Source organism: Sciurus carolinensis, chromosome 6 (assembly GCF_902686445.1).
Source record: "Sciurus carolinensis chromosome 6, mSciCar1.2, whole genome shotgun sequence".
Lineage (NCBI taxonomy): Eukaryota > Metazoa > Chordata > Mammalia > Rodentia > Sciuridae > Sciurus > Sciurus carolinensis.
The window spans coordinates 140,552,153-140,573,713 of NC_062218.1; the positions used below are offsets into that span (position 1 = coordinate 140,552,153).

The 21,561-nt window shown below is 42.7% G+C and overlaps 1 protein-coding gene and 1 long non-coding RNA gene across 3 annotated transcripts in view; one reads left to right on the plus strand and one right to left on the minus strand.

The window, feature by feature from the left end:
* The window catches only part of LOC124986689 (uncharacterized), a 71,718-nt gene that overhangs the window by 39,365 nt on the left and 10,792 nt on the right, over positions 1-21,561 (plus strand). The gene's annotated exons all lie outside the window — the stretch shown is intronic.
* The window catches only part of Glra1 (glycine receptor alpha 1), an 85,855-nt gene that overhangs the window by 33,232 nt on the left and 31,062 nt on the right, over positions 1-21,561 (minus strand). For both annotated transcript variants that reach the window (XM_047555275.1, XM_047555274.1), the window contains exons 2-3: positions 16,661-16,788; positions 11,304-11,371 (exon numbers count right to left, since the gene is read on the minus strand). In XM_047555275.1, the coding sequence (XP_047411231.1) occupies positions 11,304-11,371; positions 16,661-16,788 (196 nt within the window). The remainder of the gene's footprint in view (positions 1-11,303; positions 11,372-16,660; positions 16,789-21,561) is intronic.

The following is a 21,561-nucleotide window of genomic DNA, read 5'->3' on the forward strand; positions in this document are numbered from 1 at the left end:
TGGACAGAGGCCCCTGTGGCTTTGCTGGCTGCCTCTCTGCTCTCAGGTCTGCTAGCTTCAGTGAATAAGCCAAGCCCCAGGAGGCAGAAAGTTAGGCCTGGGGACTCCAGCTGTCTCTGGAACTGTTCTACATCCTGCTGTTCCTGGGAAGCAAACAGAGTCTGGAAAGTTTCTGACACTGGGACTTTGTCCATGTGCACAGCCAGCTCTGTGTGGTTGGACAGTCATAACCCAAGACTGACTGTGCCACTTATTAGCTCTGTGTCCACAGGCAGGTTCAATCCTCTCTCTAGCCTCCTGTTTCTGTGTCTGTTCAATGAAGCTCTCTTTCAACTCTAATTCCCTATAATCAAAGGAGATAAGCAATGACTGGGTAGTAATAAACATCCAGGAATTAGATATTTATGTTTGGCTTAGGAAACTATGTTCTCGGGAGTCAGAGAGATCTGATTTCAAATTCTACCTCTCTTATTCATTAGCTGTGTATCTTTGGATAAATAACCTAACCTTTCTGATCTTGTTCCCTTGCTTATAAACTGGGTATAACCTTCCCCATAACGTTATGGGGGTTATTGTGAGACCTAAAACAGATGATATACACAGAAGTGCTTCAAACACTGCATGATGCATGGTAGCATCTAAAATGTTCTTCAAGAACAAGCTGTTGTTAAATTAATCCAAATGCAACATTGCTCCCCAAGCACACTTTGAGAGACAGGTACGAGGCCTGTTTGGGAGAGTGGTCTAAAGGGTTTGTTTGGTAGAGTCTCAGGGAGAAAGATGAAGGGAGGGGAACCCTCTGCTACTGCTGAGAGCTTGGAACCTGGCTTTCTGTCCTCCATTTCATGCCATGTGAACTTGCTCAAGGGACTGTATCACATTCTGTCTGTAAAACAAAGGACTGGATTAGACAGTTTCTAAAACACCCCCCACTCCCGGTCTGAGAGTCTAGTTTTTTTCCTAAATTATTTGCAAAGTAAATTAAATACTACAGATAATTAAGAAGCTAGTGGAAAAATTCACAATATCACCAAAGGCACAAGCTGAAACATGGCACCCCTGCCCTACCTACTCGTATTGATCACCCTAATCAATACGAGTGAGCAACGTGACCTGGGAACCTCTCCTAAGGAAGCGCTCGTTACCCATCCTTCATTTCCTCTCTAAAGATGATTAATCTTCGCCAGAAGGGGCCATTTCCTCTGGGCTTCTTTTGTTGATTACCTCCATTATCTTTAGGTGTGTGAGCCTGCACTGTACTGGGGATGGAACACAAGGTACTCTACCACTGAGCTACTCTCCCCAGCCCTTCGTTTTTTATTTTGAAACAGAACCTTGCTAAGTTGCTGAGGCTGGTCTCCACCTTGTCATCCTCCTTCCTCAGCCTCCTGAGTAGCTGGGCTTACAGGTGTGTGTCACTGCACTCACCATGGATTTCCACTTTCGAGAACACTTTGGTTGTTGCTATGTGTGATTTCTGGTTTCTGAAGCCTGTGCCCTCTGCTGTGGTGGCAGTGTGGTAAAGAACACTCATCTATGGGTTCTGAACATTGGGTGGTTCCTAACTGCCTCTGTGATGTAATTTCTCCATCTAGGCTTCCTCAGCTATAAAATGGGAAACAGCATAAGCTGGGTCCATTTGGTGAAGGAATCCAGTGAGCAGGTGAATGTGAAAACATGCTGATGGGGAAGGTGACATTTAGTAGCAACAGCTGACTTTCATTTCATGTGTGCTCCGTGTTAGGCCCTGTACTTAGCACTTTCTACACTGTCTCCTCTTACAATATGTCCTGAGATAAGGCCATCCATATTTCCATTTTATAGATGAAGAAGCAGACTTAGATGGCCTGCCCAAGGTCACAGTGCTGAGGTCAGATTTTGTCTGAGTCTGGAAGATAGTGTCCTGATTACTGTGCTACACTGTCTTTGTAGAAGGCAAAATGTGGCAGGAGTAAGAGGTAGACAGGAGACACAGGGATGGGGAAGGGAGAAACCAAGGCTCAGAGAAGTCTAGGGATTGTTCAAGATCACACAGCTACTTAGTGTTACTGTTGGGGCTTCAGTGTCCAAAGTCTCCATTATCATCATCATCATCGTTGTCATCGTCATCATCATCCCCAGCCAAAACATTTAGTGAACATTCATAAAGCATTTACTGAGATGAATACTTTCCTGCATACACTACACACGATAGCCTGACGAGGTCAGTGTGATAATCACCACTGGGGTTTCACAGATGAGAAAACTGAGGCTTAAAGACATGAAGCAGATTTCTAGAAAATAAATTGGAATGAGGAGTTTCAAGATGGCGGACTAGGGGGCGGCTGCATTTCACGTTGCTCCAGGACGCAAGATTCAAAACAGGAGATAGTGAGAGACTTGGGACCAACTCAAAGCCGCTGGGTGAGTCTCTCCCCTTGGGGAGGCATCCCAGATGGGGCGGTAGCCCCGGAACACAGGGAACTTTGTGAAGTAGAGTTGCTTGGCGAGACACCCCTCCCCCCACTGGAGCAGTAAACACGGACAACTGGGATCATCGTAGAGGAGGCAGCTCAGCACAGCGCTTGGACTCGGAGCAACCACTGGGGCTCCGGGTGGCTGCCTGAGGAGGAGCTGCGCAGCAAGCTGTTTAGACCCAGAACGACCGCTTCTAAACACCGGGGGGTTGCCTGGAGGAAGAGGAGAAGCGCGGCGGGTCGCTTGGTCTGGGAGTGACTGCATCAGAGCCACAGGCGGTTGCCAGAGGAGGAGCTGTGTGGCGAGCTGTTTGAACTCAGAACGACCGCTTCCGAACACTGGTGGCCTGCCTGGAGGAGGAGCACGGTGGGTCGCTTGGTCTGGGAGTGACTGCATCAGAGCTACAGGCGGTTGCCAGAGGAGGAGCTGCGTGGTGAGCTGTTTGAACTCAGAACGACGGCTCCTGAACACCGGGGGGTTGCCCAGAGGAAGAGGAGAAGTGCGGCGGGTCGCTTGGTCTAGGAGTGACTGCATCAGAGCCACAGGCGGTTGCCAGAGGAGGAGGCGAGTGGTGAGTTGATTGGACTAAAAACGACCACTCCTGAACACTGGTGGCCTGCCTGGAGGAGGAGCGTGGTGGGTCACTTGGTCTCGGAGCCACCGCCCATGAACACCCGGGAGGCTACCCCGAGGAGGAGGAGGAGGAACAGGGCGGGTCACTTGGACTTGGAGTGACTGCCTAGGGCTACGGGCGGTTGGCGGGAGGAGGAGACACAAAGTGAATTGCTTGGGCTCCTAGTGACTGCGTTGGAAACCCGGCCGCTATCCAGAGGAGGAGGTGTGTGGCGGGTCTCTGGGTATTGGAGCTATTGTACGGGGCTCCAGGTGGCGGCTCAGAGGAGGGGCCACATAGCCAGGTGATTAGGTGTAGAGCAGGGTCCCAGGAGCTAGGTGGCTTCTTACTGGAAGAGCCGCACCTAGACATGCCTAGGGGCGGAGCGAAGTTTCCAGGACTGTGGGCAGATTCTCTGGGAGAGGCAGCCTAAGGAGACTCGCCTGCGAAGGGTGAGGCTCCCAGGCCCAGGAGGTAGGTCCGGGCCCCTGGGAACGTTGCAGAGGAAGACAGCCCAGCCCAGGTGGTAGTTGTAGATTGAGGGGAACCTCTAGGAGGGGAACTGATCAGCAAGACGTCCCCACCGAGTGAGTCTTCCCTGCCGGGTGAGGTTTTCCCACAGGGAAGGTAAAACCAGAGACACAGGCACAAACAGGACTTGCCTCAGCCCGCAGCCTAGTTTCCTGTTGGATGACCATTGGTCAACAAGTGGAGGCACCTCTGCCCACTAGCAGGGAATGTACGCCACCTGAGGGTCACCACCCCTAGAGAGGCAACTTCTTCATGGAGCACCGCATTATCAACTTCCTCTAAGACTTCAGGCTACTGAAGGATAACAGGGGATATACAAGCAATCTTCAGGGACATTATAAGTCGATAGAGGAAATCTGCAATATCTTAATGACCCACGATTCCTGAACAATATGAGAAAACAAGGGGAGAAAATGCCCCAAACAAATCTAGATGTTACATCAATAAAATCCAACGACAGCATGGCAGAAGAAATGACAGAAAGGGAGTTCAGAATGTACATAATTAAAATGATTAGGGAAGCAAACGATGAGATGAAAGAGCAAATGCAGGCATTGAATGATTGCACCAATCGACAGTTAACGGAGCAAATTCAGGAAGCAAAAGATAATTTCAATAAAGAGTTAGAGATATTGAAAAAAAACCAAACAGAAATCCTTGAAATGAAGGAAACAATAGACCAAATTAAGAACTCCATAGAAAGCATAACCAATAGGATAGAACACCTGGAAGACAGAACTTCAGATATTGAAGACAAAATATTTAACCTCGAAAGCAAAGTTGAACAAACAGAGAAGATGGTAAGAAATCATGAACAGAATCTCCAAGAACTATGGGATATCATGAAAAGGCCAAATTTGAGAATTATTGGGATTGAGGAAGGCTTAGAGAAACAAACCAAAGGAATGAACAATCTATTCAATGAAATAATATCAGAAAATTTCCTAAATCTGAAGAATGAAATGGAAAATCAAGTCCAAGAGGCTTATAGGACTCCAAATACACAAAATTACAACAGACCCACACCAAGGCACATTATAATGAAAATACCTAACATACAAAATGAAGACAGAATTTTAAAGGCTGTGAGAGAAAAGAACCAAATTACATTCAGGGGGAAACCAATACGGATTTCAGCAGATTTTTCAATCCAGACCCTAAAAGCTAGAAGGGCCTGGAACAACATTTTTCAAGCTCTGAAAGAAAATGGATGCCCACCAAGAATCTTATACCCAGCAAAACTTACCTTCAAATTTGACGATGAAATAAAATCATTCCATGATAAACAAAAGCTAAAAGAATTTACAAAAAGAAAGCCAGCATTACAGAACATTCTCAGCAAAATATTTCATGAGGAAGAGATAAAAACAAAGAAGCATATCAGCAAAGGGAGGAATTATCCTAAAGGAACTGTCAAATAAAGGAGGAACCAAGATGTGTCAAAAATAAATAAATAAATAAATAAAATTTTAAATATGAACCAAATGACCGGGAATACAAATCATATCTCAATAATAACCCTGAATGTTAATGGCCTGAATTCATCAATCAAAAGACATAGACTGGCAGATTGGATTAAAAGAAAGGTCCAACAATATGTTGCCTGCAAGAGACTCACCTCATAGAAAGAGATACCCATAGACTAAAGGTGAAAGGATGGGGAAAAAACATACCATGCACATGGACACAGCAAAAAAGCTGGAGTTCCATCCTCATTTCAGATAATGTGGACTTCAAGCCAATGTTAGTCAGAAGGGATAAAGAAGGACATTTCATAATGCTTAAGGGAAGCATAAATCAGCAAGATATAACAATCATAAACATCTATGCCCCAAACAGTGGCTCATCCATGTATGTTAAACAAATCCTTCTCAATTTTAGAAACCAAATAGACCATAACACAATAATACTAGGTGATTTTAACATGCCTCTCTCACCACTAGACAGATCTTCCAAACAAAAATTGAACAAAGAAACCATAGATCTCAATAACACAATCAATAATTTAGACTTAACAGACATTTATAGAATATACCATCCAACCAAGAGCGAATACACTTTCTTCTCAGCAGCACATGGATCCTTCTCTAAAATAGACCATATATTATGCCACAAAGCTAATGTCAGCAAATACAAGAAGATAGAGACACTACCTTGTATTCTATCAGATCATAATGGGTTGAAGTTAGAAATAAATGAAAGAGTAAAAAACAGAAACTACTCCAACACCTGGAGATTAAACAATATGCTATTATATGATGAATGGATACAGAAGATATTAGGAACGAAATTAAAAAATTCTTAGAGGTAAACGAGAACAAAGAAGCATCATATCAAAATCTCTGGGACAGTATGAAAGCAGTACTTAGAGGAAGATTTATTTCATGGAGCGCATTTAATAAAAGAAGTAAAACTCAAAAAATAAACGACCTAACACTACAGCTCAGAGCCCTAGAAAAAGAAGAACAGACCAACACCAAAGGTAGTAGAAGACAGGAAATAGTTAAACTCAGAGCTGAAATCAACGAAATTGAAACAAAAGAAACAATACAAAAAATTGACAAAATAAATAGTTGGTTCTTCGAAAAAATAAACAAAATTGATAAACCTTTAGCCACACTAACAGAGAAGACGAGAGAAAACCCAAATCACTAAAATTCGGAATGAACAAGAAAATATTACAAAAGACACGACTGAAATACAAAACATAATTAGAAGCTATTTTGAAAATCTATACTCCAACAAAATAGAAAATTTTGAAGACATCAACAGGTTTCTAGAGACATATGAATTGCCTAAACTGAATGAGGAGGACATACACAATTTAAATAGACCAATTTCAAGTAATGAAATAGAAGAAGTCATCAATAGCCTACCAACAAAGAAAAGTCCAGGACCAGATGGGTTCTCAGCCGAGTTCTACAAATCCTTTAAAGAAGAGCTCATTCCAATCCTTCTCAAAGTATTCCATAAAATAGAAGAGGAGGGAACCCTCCCAAACTCATTCTATGAAGCCAGTATTACCCTGATACCTAAACCAGACAGAGACACATCGAGGAAGGAAAATTTCAGACCAATATCCTTAATGAACATCGACGCAAAAATTCTCAACAAAATTTTAGCAAATCGCATACAAAAACATATTAAAAAGATAGTGCACCATGATCAAGTGGGTTTTATCCCAGGGATGCAAGGTTGGTTCAACATCAGGAAATCAATAAATGTCATTCACCTTATCAATAGACTTAAAGTCAAGAATCACATGATTATTTCGATAGATGCAGAAAAAGCATTTGATAAAATACAGCACCCCTTCATGCTCAAAACACTAGAAAAATAGGGATAGTGGGAACATTCCTTAACAGTGTAAAGGCCATCTACGCTAAGCCCATGGCTAATATCATTCTAAATGGTGAAAAACTGAAAGCATTCCCTGTAAAAACTGGAACAAGGCAGGGATGCCCTCTTTCACCACTTCTATTCAATATTGTCCTTGAAACTCTAGCCAGAGCAATTAGACAGACCAAAGAAATTAAAGGGATACGAATAGGAAAAGAAGAACTCAAACTATCCCTATTTGCTGATGATATGATTGTATACTTAGAGGAACCAGGAAATTCCACCAGAAAACTTTTAGATCTTATAAGTGAATTCATTAAAGTAGTGGGATATAAGATCAATGCACATAAATCTAAGACATTTTTATACATAAGCGATGAATCTTCAGAAAGAGAAATCAGGAAAACTACCCCATTCACAATAGCTTCGAAAAAAATAAAATACTTGGGAATCAATCTCACAAAAGAGGTGAAAGACCTCTACAATGAGAACTACAGAACACTAAAGAAAGAAATTAAAGAAAACCTTAGAAGATGGAAAGATCTCCCATGTTCTTGGATAGGAAGAATTAATATGGTCAAAATGGCCATACTACCAAAAGTGCTATACAGATTCAGTGCAATTCCAATTAAAATCCCAATGATGTACCTTACAGAAATAGAGAAAGCAATTATGAAATTCATCTGGAAGAATAAAAAACCCAGAATAGCTAAAGCAATCCTTGGCAGAAAGAGTGAAGCAGGGGGTATCGCAATACCAGATCTTCAATTCTACTACAAAACAATAGTAACAAAAACGGCATGGTATTGGTACCAAAATAGAAAGGTGGATCAATGGTACAGAATAGAGGACACGGACACAAACCCAAATAAATACAATTTTCTCATACTAGACAAAGGGGCCAAACATATGCAATGGAGAAAAGATAGCCTCTTCAACAAATGGTGCTGGGAGAATTGGAAATCCATATGCAACAGAATGAAACTAAACCCATATCTCTCACCATGCACGAAACTAAACTCAAAATGGATTAAGGATCTCAGAATCAGACCAGAGACCTTGCATCTTATAGAAGAAAAAGTAGGTCCAGAGCTTCAACATGTCGGCTTAGGACCAGACTTCATCAACAGGACTCCCATAGCACAAGAAATAAAAGCAAGAATTAATAACTGGGATAGATTCAAACTAAAAAGTTTCTCTCAGCAAAGGAAACTATCAGCAATGCGAAGAAAGAGCCTACAGAGTGGGAGAAAATCTTTGCCAATCATACTTCAGATAGAGCACTGATCTCCAGAATCTATAAAGAACTCAAAAAACTCTACACCAGGAATGCAAATAATCCAATCGACAAATGGGCTAAGGAAATGAACAGACACTTCACAGAAGAAGATCTACAAGCAATCAACAAACATATGGAAAAATGTTCAACATCTCTAGTAATAAGAGAAATGCAAATCAAAACCACCCTAAGATTCCATCTCACCCCAATTAGAATGGCGATTATTAAGAGTACAAGCAACAACAGGTGTTGGTGAGGATGTGGGGAGAAAGGTACACTCATACATTGCTGGTGGGGCTGAAAATTAGTGCAGCCACTCTGGAAAGCAGTGTGGAGACTCCTTAGAAAACTTGGAATGGAACCACCATTTGACCCAGCTATCCCACTCCTTGGCCTATACCCAAAGGACTTAAATCAGCATATTACAGAGATACAGCCACATCAATGTTCATAGCTGCTCAGTTCACAATAGCCAGATTGTGGAACCAACCTAGATGTCCTTCAATTGATGAATGGATAAAGAAAATGTGGTATATATATACAATGGAATATTACTCAGCCATAAAGAATGATAAAATTATGGCATTTGCAGGCAAATGGATGAAATTGGAGAATATCATGCTAAGTGAGATAAGCCAATCTCAAAAAACCAAAGGATGAATGATATCGCTAATAAGTGGATGATGACACATAATGGGGGGTGGGAGGGGTTAGTGTCAGGGTTAGAGTTAGGGTTAGGGAGGGGGGCAAGAATGGAGGAAGGAAGGACTGTATAGAAGGAAAAGAGGGGTTGGAGGGGTGGGGGGGAAGGGAAAAAAATAACAGAATGAATCAAAGAACATTACCCTATGTAAATTTATGATTACACAAATGATATGCCTTTACGCCATGTACAAATAGAGAAACATCATGTATCCCATTTGTTTACAATAAAAAAAAGTACATGAAGCATATAAACTCCTTGCAGATTGTGAGCCCAGGTCTATGTGACTCCAGAGCTGGGTTTTTAACCTCCACCCACACAGAATAAGATTATGCTCTTATTCTTTCAGTAATTGGTATTAAGGAGATAAATCTGTTGGGTCGTAAAAGGAAACCAGTGTGAGTAGGGGTGAGGGGGATGGAGTGCAGATACCTGCCCTGTCCTCAGAGAGCCAGGTCCTTTACCTAACCAGGTGGTCCAGAACCTGATGTGGTTTGCTAACCATCTATCATTTAGGAAGAAGAGTGCAAAGGTTATACACAATGCAGGTACAAACGTGTTTCAGATTTGGGAGGAGAGGAAGGAAAGCAGAAGGGCTCCTTAACAGTTTTTGTAAGATAGTCTTTCAAGGAGTAGAGAAACTTGGCTCTTTGACCTGGACACCTGGTGAAAAGCAGCCATGGTTATTCCTAGTTAACATTGTCCTTTGTGTACAGGGTCTTCTTGACCAGATCAAGACAAGTATCTTTGCAAAAGAACAAACTTTGGGATATTTGCTCCATGACCTACAGAGCCTCGTGAGTTTTGCCAATCTATGACTGAAAGTTTGAATTTAAACTTCATAACATTTAAAAGCAAATAATGACTTGAACTCAAAAACAATATATCTGATTTGCTTTATTTACTTAAATATTATTAAGTGCCTATTATTGAATCCCTGAGCTAGATGCTGTGGGATGGCTACAAGAAATGGAGATGATTCCAGCCTGCAAAGAACTTATAGTCATGGGCATGCAGGGGATAATACAGATTGGACGTTGCTAAGTGCAGTTGAGGGAACAGTAAAGTGTGTCATGACATAGCAGAGACCCATGTCATACCTAAGCTTACACAGACATACGTTGGAGTGGAAAGGCGTCCTATAGAGGGAAGTCTAGGCAGAGTCTTGAAGGAGAATAGGAGTTGCTAAGGGAAAGAGGCTGGAGCAGGTGCTTTGGGCAGAGGCCTCACAATATTGACCGATGCCCATGAACCTGAGAGAAGCCATCTGTGTGGAGAATGCTAAGCAATGGGTATAACTAGTATGCAGCGGGAGAGAGAAGAGATGAAGCAGAGCAGGATCACGAAGGGCCTTAAAAGCTTTGCAAGGAATTTGGGTTTAGAGCTGAAGAGGGTGGGCAGCCACAGGGAGGGCTTAAGGAAGGACGTGGTATGGCTAGATCTGTGTCTGAGATAGCCGCTGTGTGTGAACGGGGGACTGGAGCAGGGCAAGCTGGAAGCAACAAGAACCCCTTGCAGGAATGTGAGCAAGCCATGACGGACACTTGAACTGGAGAAGGGGCAGGAGGATGTTGAGAAATGCATGCTTCAGAGGGTTCGAGGCAGCAGTATACATGGCACTTGGTGATTCACTGGCTGCTTCTCTCTCTGCTCAGAGGGTTGATTTTAGGTTGCTGTGATCATGTTTTTAAAATCTAGATCATGTTCTTCACATGTGTACAATTGATTTTTTATTTTTGTTTTCAATGGTTGAAAAAAAGTTCAAAGTATCATTTGAATGTATATGATTATTAATGTAACATTCACTCCTTGGAGAAATTTGAAAAATAAAGCAATATTGAAAGAATAAAATAAAAATTACCTGTAAGTCAGTGATTCAGAGATAATTACCATTAACATTTACCAATTTTTGCCTTATGGCCTTTTCTCTGGTGGAATTGATCTATTTTAAGCTTTTATTGCAGAAAATTTTAAATACATTAACAAATGGAGCAAATTGTACAGTTAACCCAAAATATCATTTCAGCTTCTATAATCAACAGTCATCTGCTGTTCTGCAGTCAAATTTTAAACAGATGACCAGGTTTTCACATTTTCTTTTAATCTAAAAATTTAGCTTGTTGAATAATTTTGCTTTCATAATCCTGGGTATTTGGCATGTGTTAGCCATGTTATCTTTTTATCCATTTTAGATGTTATGTTTTTACCCACAGCTTTGAATAGGACAGTAAAAACACTGGAGCCGTGTGGTATACCACTGAGACCTGACAATAAAACACTGAGTCTCCACCTCCTTGGGGAAGACCAATATAGAGAATAACTATTTCTGGGAGAGACATATCCCCAGCAGGAAGTAGCAGCTTGTATTTTGACTCACTCACCATGGTAGTCTCAGCAATGGAACCGAAGCTGTTGATGAAAATGTTGCAGCTCACGTTCACGGGAGGACCTGCCAATCAAGAGAGATTCCTGCTTAGCCTCGGGCCGTGGAGAAATCTACAATATAGGACCTATTCCAGAATGCTCTTTTCAGGGATGGACCCCCTTGGTGGAAGACCCCCCTTACTTGCCTGCAACCCCACCCCCAAGCACCTTGGGGGCCCAGCCTCTATTTAACATCTCTATGCCAGACTTCCTTGTCCCCAGGTGAGCAGCAGGTACAGAACACCAGAGGCTAAGCTGAGATGTGCTTTCATTAACACAGGATGATTCATCATGCTGCCATATGGTTGAAATCCCTTCCCCAAACCCCACTGGCTGCCTCCTAATTTATGTCTGAAATGTATTTATGGCTCCAACATTTGGAGACCATCTTGGGAATCGCAAGGAACAGCGAGTTCCTTGCCTTGAACTTATGAACCAAGAATGATTGCCTGAAAGGGCGATGATGGGAATTACCAGTGAAGGAATCCAGAGGGAATCTCTAGGAAAGTCCACATCTTTGTTAAACACTTTCCAGGCGAGGTTTTTGTTTTTGTTTTTGTTTTTTGAATCTTCCTACAAAGGACAGGAAAGAAGTGCAGGAATATTCACTGCATTGGTATTTCCTGGCTGGAGGGCGTCTGTGTAGCTGGAGCCCACTTTCTTCCTTCTATCATATTTATTATAGTAGCTACCATTTACCAAGCATTATAGCATTTGCTGCTGTGCTAAGTGTTACTAACACCATCTCATTACATTCTTTCAACAACTCCACGAGAAGGAGTGGTTATGTTACCTCTCTTGCAGATGAGGAAACAGAGGCTCTGAGAGATTAAATTATTTGTCCATGGCCACCATTGCTAGTCAATGGTTGAGTCAGGATTTGAGTTCATATTTGCCTACCTCCAAGGTGGTCATCTTAAAGGCTGCACTCTAGGAGAGGTTCAGAGGAAGGAGGAGGCATGCTCAAGTTACTCAGACAATGATAGAATCCAGAATTTTAATCATTGGACTTCCAGATATGCTGATAAGAGCACCATTGTAAAAGAATAAAAGAGGAATGCAAGTCCATGGGTAAGGGCGATAAAAACAGCAGGAGTCTAGGTGAAAAGGGTTTTGAAAAGTAAAACAGAAAGTACTTTGTAAAAGTGATGACCTTGATCTGACCTTGATGGTGGGTTAGAGCTTCTACAATAGGTCATAATCCTTCACATGATGATTGTAATTTGCAGGTTGCAAAAGTTTTTTCAGCTCCAGTTTCTTGTTGATTCCTATGAGGGACTGAGGTAGGCAGAGAAGAATCACTGCCCTTACTTCATATGTGAACACAGACTTTTATTAACTGCCTCGGGCTCATTTAGCTGAAAAGTAGTGGGGTGAAACTTTGGACTTGAACCACAGTTTTCTGATGGTGGAAAGAAGGAAGTAAATATCTCTTTGTATTCTGGGATCTAATCCATTCTGTCCTTCTTTAAAAGGTGCCCAATCATTGTACCCAGACTCAGCCAAGATCTCCTTCTTTTCTGAGATCTTTGTGCATAGGAGGAGACTTAGGCTTGGGTTAGAATCTGGGTTTTTCCTCTACAGGAGTGTTAGGGCCTCTGGGATTTAGATGTAACTCCACTACTCATTGACCCTTTGATTTCAGGAATGTCCCTTCCATTTGACAGGTCTCAGTTTCCCTATCATTCTGGGGGAGAATAGTGCTTGAAGTAGGTAGCCATTCTTAGTCCTAGAGGGTTGGAATTCTCTTATGGAAGTTATCCACTCAAAATAGCTCTCCATTCAAAAACCCTTTGAATTTCAGAGTTAGGAAGTTTCAGGGCTGAAGATTTCTTACAGGTTACTTCATCCATTGCTTCTCAAACTGATGTGCAGAACAGACTGTCGGCAGTAGAATTACCCGGGAAACTTGTTAAATTGCAGAATTCCTGGTCCAGCCCCACCTTTGGTGAACCCAAAGCTCTGGAGATTAGCCCAGAGGTTATTGTTCAATGAACTATCTGGGTGATGCTCATGGGCAGCCAGGTTTGGGGGCCACTGCAATAGAGCAGCTCCCCTCTCAAGACTGAGTGCCTACACACCTGCAGCAGCGGGATGCTCACCCTGTCGTTGAACTCTCCCCCGAGCTGGATAGCTCTCTGTGTTATTTTTCCCCCATTATGTTGAGTGGAAATGTGCTTCATTGTTACTTCCACCTAAACAAAGGTCTTTTTATCCTCCTCCCTTGTTTAGTCTCAGTCTTAGATTTTTCTTTTCATTTAGCTTAATACCATTAAGATGCCCCAAAGAGTTACTGCCCCTGGCTTGAAATGACATGCAGAGTTCCCACCCAGGTCCTGCAATTGTCTCGCACTGTGACTCCCATATAAATTAGATCCTGATTTATGTGTGTAAGGGGGCTCCTTCCAAAAAGAACCCATGGGGAGGTGTGGTTCATTGATATAAATCTGAAATTAAATTATCTCGAGAAAATTACAATCAGGCTGCCTTTGGCAGCAGGATAATATATATATTTCATTAAATATTAAAGTTTAATTTTGCTTTTGTGTGTGTGTTTGCATCAGGCTGTGTCCCTGATCCTGGGAGCCATTGTAATCCACAAATTCTTAGACGTAGAACATCAGAGCTGGAAAGGCCTAGTCCTACTGGATAATTTTACAGATGCTGAAAAACAGAGGCTCAGATACAGTAAATGATTTATTCAGGGTTATACACATCACATTCATAGGGGGAAAATTAGAGTTCAGGTTTAGTGCTTTAGATCTGTAGTATGATTTGCATAACCATTGGGCTCTGTGGACCATGCCTGTGGTTCCTGGACACCCCTAGCTTTAGGAGGGTCAAGAGCTGGGAAATTTATGATGCCTTAAGGAAGCTGCTGAATGATTAATCATTCTGTGGAGTTTCCAAAAGATGCTGGCTTCTCCCTGTATATAGAGGTCATTGGGGGCCTGATCTGCATGACTTTTCAGGAGCCCTGTGGCTTGTCTAGGGCTTTGGGAAATTTTTTTTTTTTTTTTTTTTTTTTGTGCCTAGGTGGAAATGCAAAGGGGATTGTGGGGCTCAGGAGCAGGATATCTCTTCTTACCAGACTTTCAGTCCTCACAAGAGACTGGGGTGAGGCTCCAGGAAGCTGCACCTCACCTTGAGTGAGGAGGAGGGTGAAGGGATGAGAGCCCATGCAGGATTAGAAGGGGACTAGGAGATTTATTTAGGTCTGTTGATTTGGGTTCAAGTATTCAGAGTAAGATTCTCAGAGTAGGAAGGGGAAGGGCCCTGGTTCGGTGGTGTTGATGAAATAAAATTTTATTTCTTAAAAATATTCCTGCTAGGTAGTAAGTAAATGAATAATTGAACAAACAAGCATTAGATAAAGAACCGAGTCATAGTAACTGGATTAAAGTCCCTGGTCTTGACAGTATAGTTTGGGAAAGTCGTCTGCTTTAAGCCTTCACCTAGCATATTTGCTGGCTCATTGGGTCCCTCATTCATCTATGGAAGATTCATTGGGGACTTCCATGTGCCCAGATAACTGACACACCCTGGGCACACCCACAATGAACAAATGAAGGAGTCTTTCTCAGGAGAGCAAGTCTATGACCCCTGTACTCAGGATGGAGTTCTGAGAGAGTCCACCAGGGGGCGTGGCGGATTGGAATTCCTAAAAGACCGTTAGTAGTGGAGGATGGGACCTAGTGAAGGAGGGTTATAGCCCAATCTCGATCCGTTTGGTTGGGTCAATGATGTTTTTAAAGGCAGTGAATTAACTGTCAATTTAGAGAATATCACATAAAACCCTAGATTTAAGTCCTATCTCAAGGCCTGGCATCCCAGGGCCTGCGCTCCTTCCTGGCAGCTGCCACCAGAGGCAGGAGCTAAAAAGTGACCAACCTTAGATTAACTTGCATCTTCTGTTTTTCTCATTCCCATCCTGCTTCATTCATGAAAAATTCTTGCCTGGCCCGTCAGGGTATTTGAGAGTGTGACCCTGGTGAAGGGATTGGGTCAATTGTGCTGTGCCGGCAACCTCAGTCCTGACTCACCTGTCCTTGGGGAGCCAAGGTCTTGCTAATGATGATGGAAGCTGTGGCCTCAGAAGCAAGGGGCAGGGGCAGAGGAAGGGAAGGAGTCTTGGGGTAAACAGGAGTGGGAAGTGGGTCCAAACACAAACCTGAGTGCATCTCATGGATTGTTTTCTATTTGCAGAGCCTTGTGGATAGAGCACTCTGGGATGGGGACTAAGAGAACAGGGGGATCCTCAGCAAACATTAGAAAGCCGTTACAGCTGTCACATCCCTTGTTTGCTCTTGGACTTGAGCCCAAAGGAGCAGTGAGGAAGGGCATCTGGAATCAGGAATTGGTTTGGAGGTTGACTGCAGGTCCTTGGTATAAGATTTTGCTAGGGTGCTGGGAGGAAGATCATTAAGACCCCAAACTTAAATTAGGCAGTTTAAGGTGATTACACCTTCAAATGCCTCAGTGAACCTTCTCAGATCACCTGGACTAGGGTTTGCAATTTGACAAACCACAGGGCGTATCTAGGTCACAAACTTGCTTCATTTGAATTGACATGTTTTAGGAGTTAGGAAGTCTTAAGTAGATCTTGATTTTTGGCTCTTCTCAGACTCCTGGATTATCTAGCAACACAGAGCCAACAATCCTACAGGACACCTAAAGGTTGGGACTTAGGGGAGGCCTCTCTATGCAGAGAAGGCTGCGCCCCATTTTGTCTATAGTCTTGATATCTCCTATTATCTGACTTTTCTCATGGGAACCTTTCAGCAGATGAATTCGAGTTGGAAGACCTTTATCTAAAACAAACAAAAGTGGAGCTGCTTGGAAAAAAGCTGAGGTGGACTTGCTCATTATTCCCTCTGCTTCTCTGTTTTGGGGCACCTGGTGGAAGCCCAAAAGCTCCATGAAGTATATGTTTTAAAAACTGCAGGTGTCGCAACCACATCTCCCAGAGAGGGTGAGGCTTATTCCAGAGTAAATTTGTGCGCGAGCTAAAACTAGAACTTATTTCTCCGCATTCTGTGTTTATCCTCTGTCTACACCAGAGGTAGCAAATAGATCTTCATTTGCTTATTGACTTCTAGTAGCCAGAGGTACTGTTGAGTCAGATTCTCTGAGGTTTTGTCTGGGGTTGGTGGGAGAGGAGACTGAATTGATTAGCAATGTCTGTCCTGAGTAGAGAAAGTCATGGGATTTTATCATGTTTATTTATCATTTGCATAAATACCATGTTGCTTGCTTCTGTAATCCAGGAAAGCATTTTCTTGTAGATCTGAAAGGAAGTTTTTTTTCCCTCTACCTTTAAAATTGGGTCTGATCCTGGCATCATATCCAGAAGTTCTGCCCATCAGCTTATCCAGGAAATCCGAGGGTGACATAGGCTTGGGCGCAGAGCGGGCAGCTTCAGCCTCCTTAGAGGCAGCAAGGCTAAGAAGGGGAGAGAAAGGTAAAGGTTAATGGTGACCCTTTCTCACGTGGGGATCAGATCGCAGCCTTGTCCAGCCCCAGGGAACCGCTGCAGTGCTCTAGCGTGAGGAACAGGTCATATGGGTCTCTAATGAGGTAAGGCCCAGGCTAAGTTGTTTACCCAACCCAAACATAAACCATGGTTCTTCTGGCAGGCAGCCAGGTGTCTGACTGATGCTGAGAAACCACGGCTGAGAAACCACGGACTCCTGTAAGGTGTCATCTCTGGGATTTGGAGGAAATCACACTTGGCTACTGTGTTTCCCTAGATGAGATTGAAGGGTTAACCCTTTGGTAACCTCAGCCCGGGTTTTGGGTATCTGCTTTCTCATACGTTCATGGAGCAGCATAACTGAAAGGACCCTGAACAGAGAATAATCCAGGTTTCTCTTTGGAATCAGTTACTGATTAAAAAAAAAGTTCCCAAAGTCAAATGCATTTGGGAGTACAAATCTAACCAGGCATCTTTACCTCAGGTCTACACAGAGCTTTTAACAAATTTATATGCTTCTGCTTCTGGAGTTACTATCTCATGCAACATACATTTTTAAAAAATGCTTAATTGGAAAAGTTAATACCCAGCTAATAGAAGGGACTAACAGATTCTAGAATAAATCAGTGGTTCTTGTCTCAAGAGTTGGGTAATTTGAAATCAAACTCCTGGGAATGCCTCACATCATTTCTGTCCCCCACTCCCTCAACAAAGCAGTTTCAGATCCTCAAGTATGAATCACTCATGTCTAGGAACAGTGATCCTGACAAACTCTTGAAGGTGCACAGATTTCAGTAAGAGTCAAGATCAGAGGCTCAAGGTTGAAGAACAATCCTTGGATTGCTTGGGCCACTGAGCTTTCCTAATCCTGAAAGGACCCCCTGCCATGTGCTGGTGGGGCTGACATTGAAGGAGGCGCAGGGATAGAGGCGCTTGAGTGTGTGTGTGAGATGGAAGCTTCTGTCTCGCAGTTAAGTAGGACATGGTGTTCCCCAAGGATTCCTTCTCAGCGTCTCTTGTTCTTCGCCTCAGCTCCTCTTCTGATCTTATCAGTTGTAAGTGTTTAAGCGATCTGCTCTCAAGGATGACTTACAAATCTCCGTCTCCACTCTGGCCTCTCCCTTGAAAGCCCTTTCCTCATTTGCAAACACCTGCAGGGCATTCCACCTCACTGTCCTGCCTGTGCCTCAAGTCTACATGTGACTGCCACAGTTTCCTTCCCAAACTTGCCCTTCCAGATCCTGTTTTCCCCAGATGATGCCAACATATCCCTGTTCTCCCAGGGAATATATTGGACTAGGACTAGAAGCCTCAGGGCCATCTTGTTTCCTTGTCCCCATCTCCTCCCTCCTCCCTCACCTCCCAGGTCCATCAAGGCACAAGCCAGGCAACTTGTAGCCTAGTTATGTGTGCTTGTCTTTTCAAAAGCAGGAATCATGATGGTTTTATTTATTATTTGTTCTCTTAATCCCCCACTGTGTCTGCTGTGATGCCTCACACTTAATTGGTGCTCAGTAATTGCACAGTGAATGAATGAATGAATAAGATGCCACTTTAATCAAATATCCTGGCTAATAGGAAGTGTTCATAAATATTTATATATGGATTAACAATTTAAAAATAATTACACTATTTTTCACAGTCATAAAAATACTGACACCATCTGGTATTCTTTTGAAGATTCAGAAGTTATTCCAGGATTAGACACTCTTGCTGGTAATCTGAAGATACCTTATTCATACCCTGAAGAGCTAGTTTTGATGAACAGGATGAGGGAAAGGTGCATTTTTCTGTGTGTAACTATGGATGCAGGTGAATTTCTGAGGTGTGGGTAGATTTCTAGGCATCATGGATATGATGTGTGTTATGTATTACAAGTGGACAGATGTGTAGTATGTGTGCTGGGTTTAGAGTCGCACAGGAGTGTCTCTGCAGGATTAGAGGTCATGTAAATCTGTATGTGCAAAACGATGAACACCTGTGTTTGTGACAAGGGTGGCATTTGGTATGGGCGTTTTTGTGAGTTCATGTGGGTGTATGTATACATGGGGTACAGGGTATGAATGTATAAAATGCCTTTGTAGATGTATGTCTGTGGTGTGCATATTACATGGGTTTGTTTTTGATATGTACTATGAGATATAAGATAGTGCAGAAGAGGAAAAGAATAGATGATTTAAAATCAATTCTACCTCAGTTATTCATTAGCTGTGTTACCTGAGGAAAGTTACATAAACTCCCTGAACTTTAGTTTTCTCATCTATCACATTAGTTTCACACAAGGAGTAACCAGATAGCACTGGTAAACAATATCCAGGACAGTTATTGGAACACAGGAGGCCCTCCATACATTGTCTTCCCCATGCCCTGTGTGTGTGTGTAATAGTTCAGTCAGCCTGAGGGCTTCCCTCACTGCTCTCGGCTGCACCATGGACCCTGCATGGCTAAACCCTCTATCCGGGTCCTGCAGTCACAATCCCAGCCTTTCCCCCAGGCATGCTCTGCAGCTCTGAGGAGCACAGGGGTCCAGGCACACAGTGGGTGATTTGAGACTCCTCTGCTGCTCTGATTCTCTTCGAGAACCTCTCTCAGAGTGGCATTCATGAAGTGTCTGCAAGCTCCTGTTCGCTCTGCGGCCCCTCATCTCTGATAATCAGATTTGGGGACATAGCACTCCTCCCGGCAGCTACGAGAGCACAAGCCATCTCTTGGCTCTTAGGCCTCTTTCCTAAGCCTGAATCCTATTAGGCAGTTCAGTGGGAGAATGAATTCGTCCCCAATTATCCCATACCATTTGCTATTAGCATAACGTGCCATTTAATACTGGAATTCTCCTCCGCAGCCGGTGAGGCCTCTGGTTATTCTAGCTTGTATGTCTGCAGCAAAGTGTTTGCAGGCTGGTCATCTGACCATTGGCTCGCTGAAAATCCTGACACTGAGGTGAACTGGAGTGGACACACTGTGAGAGGCTAAATGACTGGCTCAGGCCACACAGCACTTTATTGATTGATCGATTGATTGATTATACTGGGAATTGAACTCTGGGACGCTTAGCCACTGAGCCATATCCCCAGTCCTTTCTTATGTTTTATTTAGAGACAGGGTCTTGCTGGGTTGTTTAGGGCCTCACTATGTTGCTGAGGTTAGCTTTGAACTTGCCATCCTCCTGCCTCAGCCTCCCGAGCAGCTGGGATTACAGGTGTGCATGCTGTGCCTGGTCACATGGCACTTTAATGAGAGAAGGGTTAAGCACTCAGAGTTTCAAGAGCTGATTGTAGAAATGCTATGACATAAAGGAAGTCCTTTTATAAATGGTGAAGACTGTAAATCAGGATAGCTGTTATGATTGTTATTTTTTTTTTCATATTTTTATTGGTGCATTATAGTTGTAAATAATGGTGGGGTTTGTTGTTACTTATTCATATATGCCTCAATAAGGCAATATAATTTGGCCAATATCATTCCCCAGTATTTCCCCTTTCTCTTTCCTCCCCCTTCTTCCTGGTCCCTTTCCTCTACCCTATTGATCTCCCTTCAATTTTCATGAGACTCCCCCAAAACCTTTCTTTACCTTTTTCTTTTCTAGCTTCCACACAAGAGAGAAAACATGTGACCCTTGACCTTCTGAGTTTAACTTATTTTGCTTAACATAATGGTCTCAAGTTCCATCCGTTTACCTTCAAATGACATAATTTCATTCTTTTTTTAATGACTGACTAAAACTCCAATGTGTATATATACCACACTCTCTTTATCCCTTCCTCCACAGATCAGCCGACTGGTGCCATAGTTTGGCTATTGTGAATTGTGCTGCTATAAAGAGGGGTATGCATGTATCACTGTAGTACGTTGACTTTAATTCTTCAGGATAAACACCAAGGAATGATATAGTTGGGTCATATGGGTGGTTCTATGCATAGCCTTTTGAGGAAATTATATACTGATTTCCATAGTGGTTTTACTAATTTACAATTTCACCAACAGTGTAGAAGTGTACCTTTTCCTCCACATTCTCTCCAGCATTTATTATTATTGTTTTTAATGTTTTTAATTTATTCTTTTTAGTATACATGATAGTAGAGTGTATTTTGTCATATCATATATACTTGGAGTATGACTTCCCATTCTTGTGGTTGTACATGATGTGGGGTTTCACTGGTTGTGTATTCATATATGAACATAGGAAAGTTATATCCAATTCATTCTGCTGTCTTTTCAATTCCAATCCCCCCTCCCCCCACAATGCCCTGTCCAATCTGGTGAAACCCCCCTCCCCACTGCCCCCATCTATTGTGGGTCAGCAGTTGCATATCAGAGAGGACATTTGACCTTTGTGTTTTTGGGATTGGCTTACTTCACTTAGCATGATAGTCTCCAGTTCCATTTATTTATTGGCAAATACCATAATTTTATTTTTCTTTTGGACTCAGTAATATTCCATTGTGTATATGTACCACATTTTCTTTATTCAATCATCTGTTGAAGGGCACCTAGGTTGGTTCCATAGCTTAGCTATTGTGAATTGAGCTACTATAAACATTGATGTGACTGCGTCACTATGGTATGCTAATTTTAAGTCCTTTGGGTATATACAGACAACTGGGATAACTGGGTCAAATGGTGGTTCCATTCCAAGTTTTCTGAGGAATCTCCATCCTGCTTTCCATAGTGGTTGCACCAATTTGCATTCCCACCACCAATGTATCAGTACCATTTCCCCCACATCCTTGTCAACATTTATT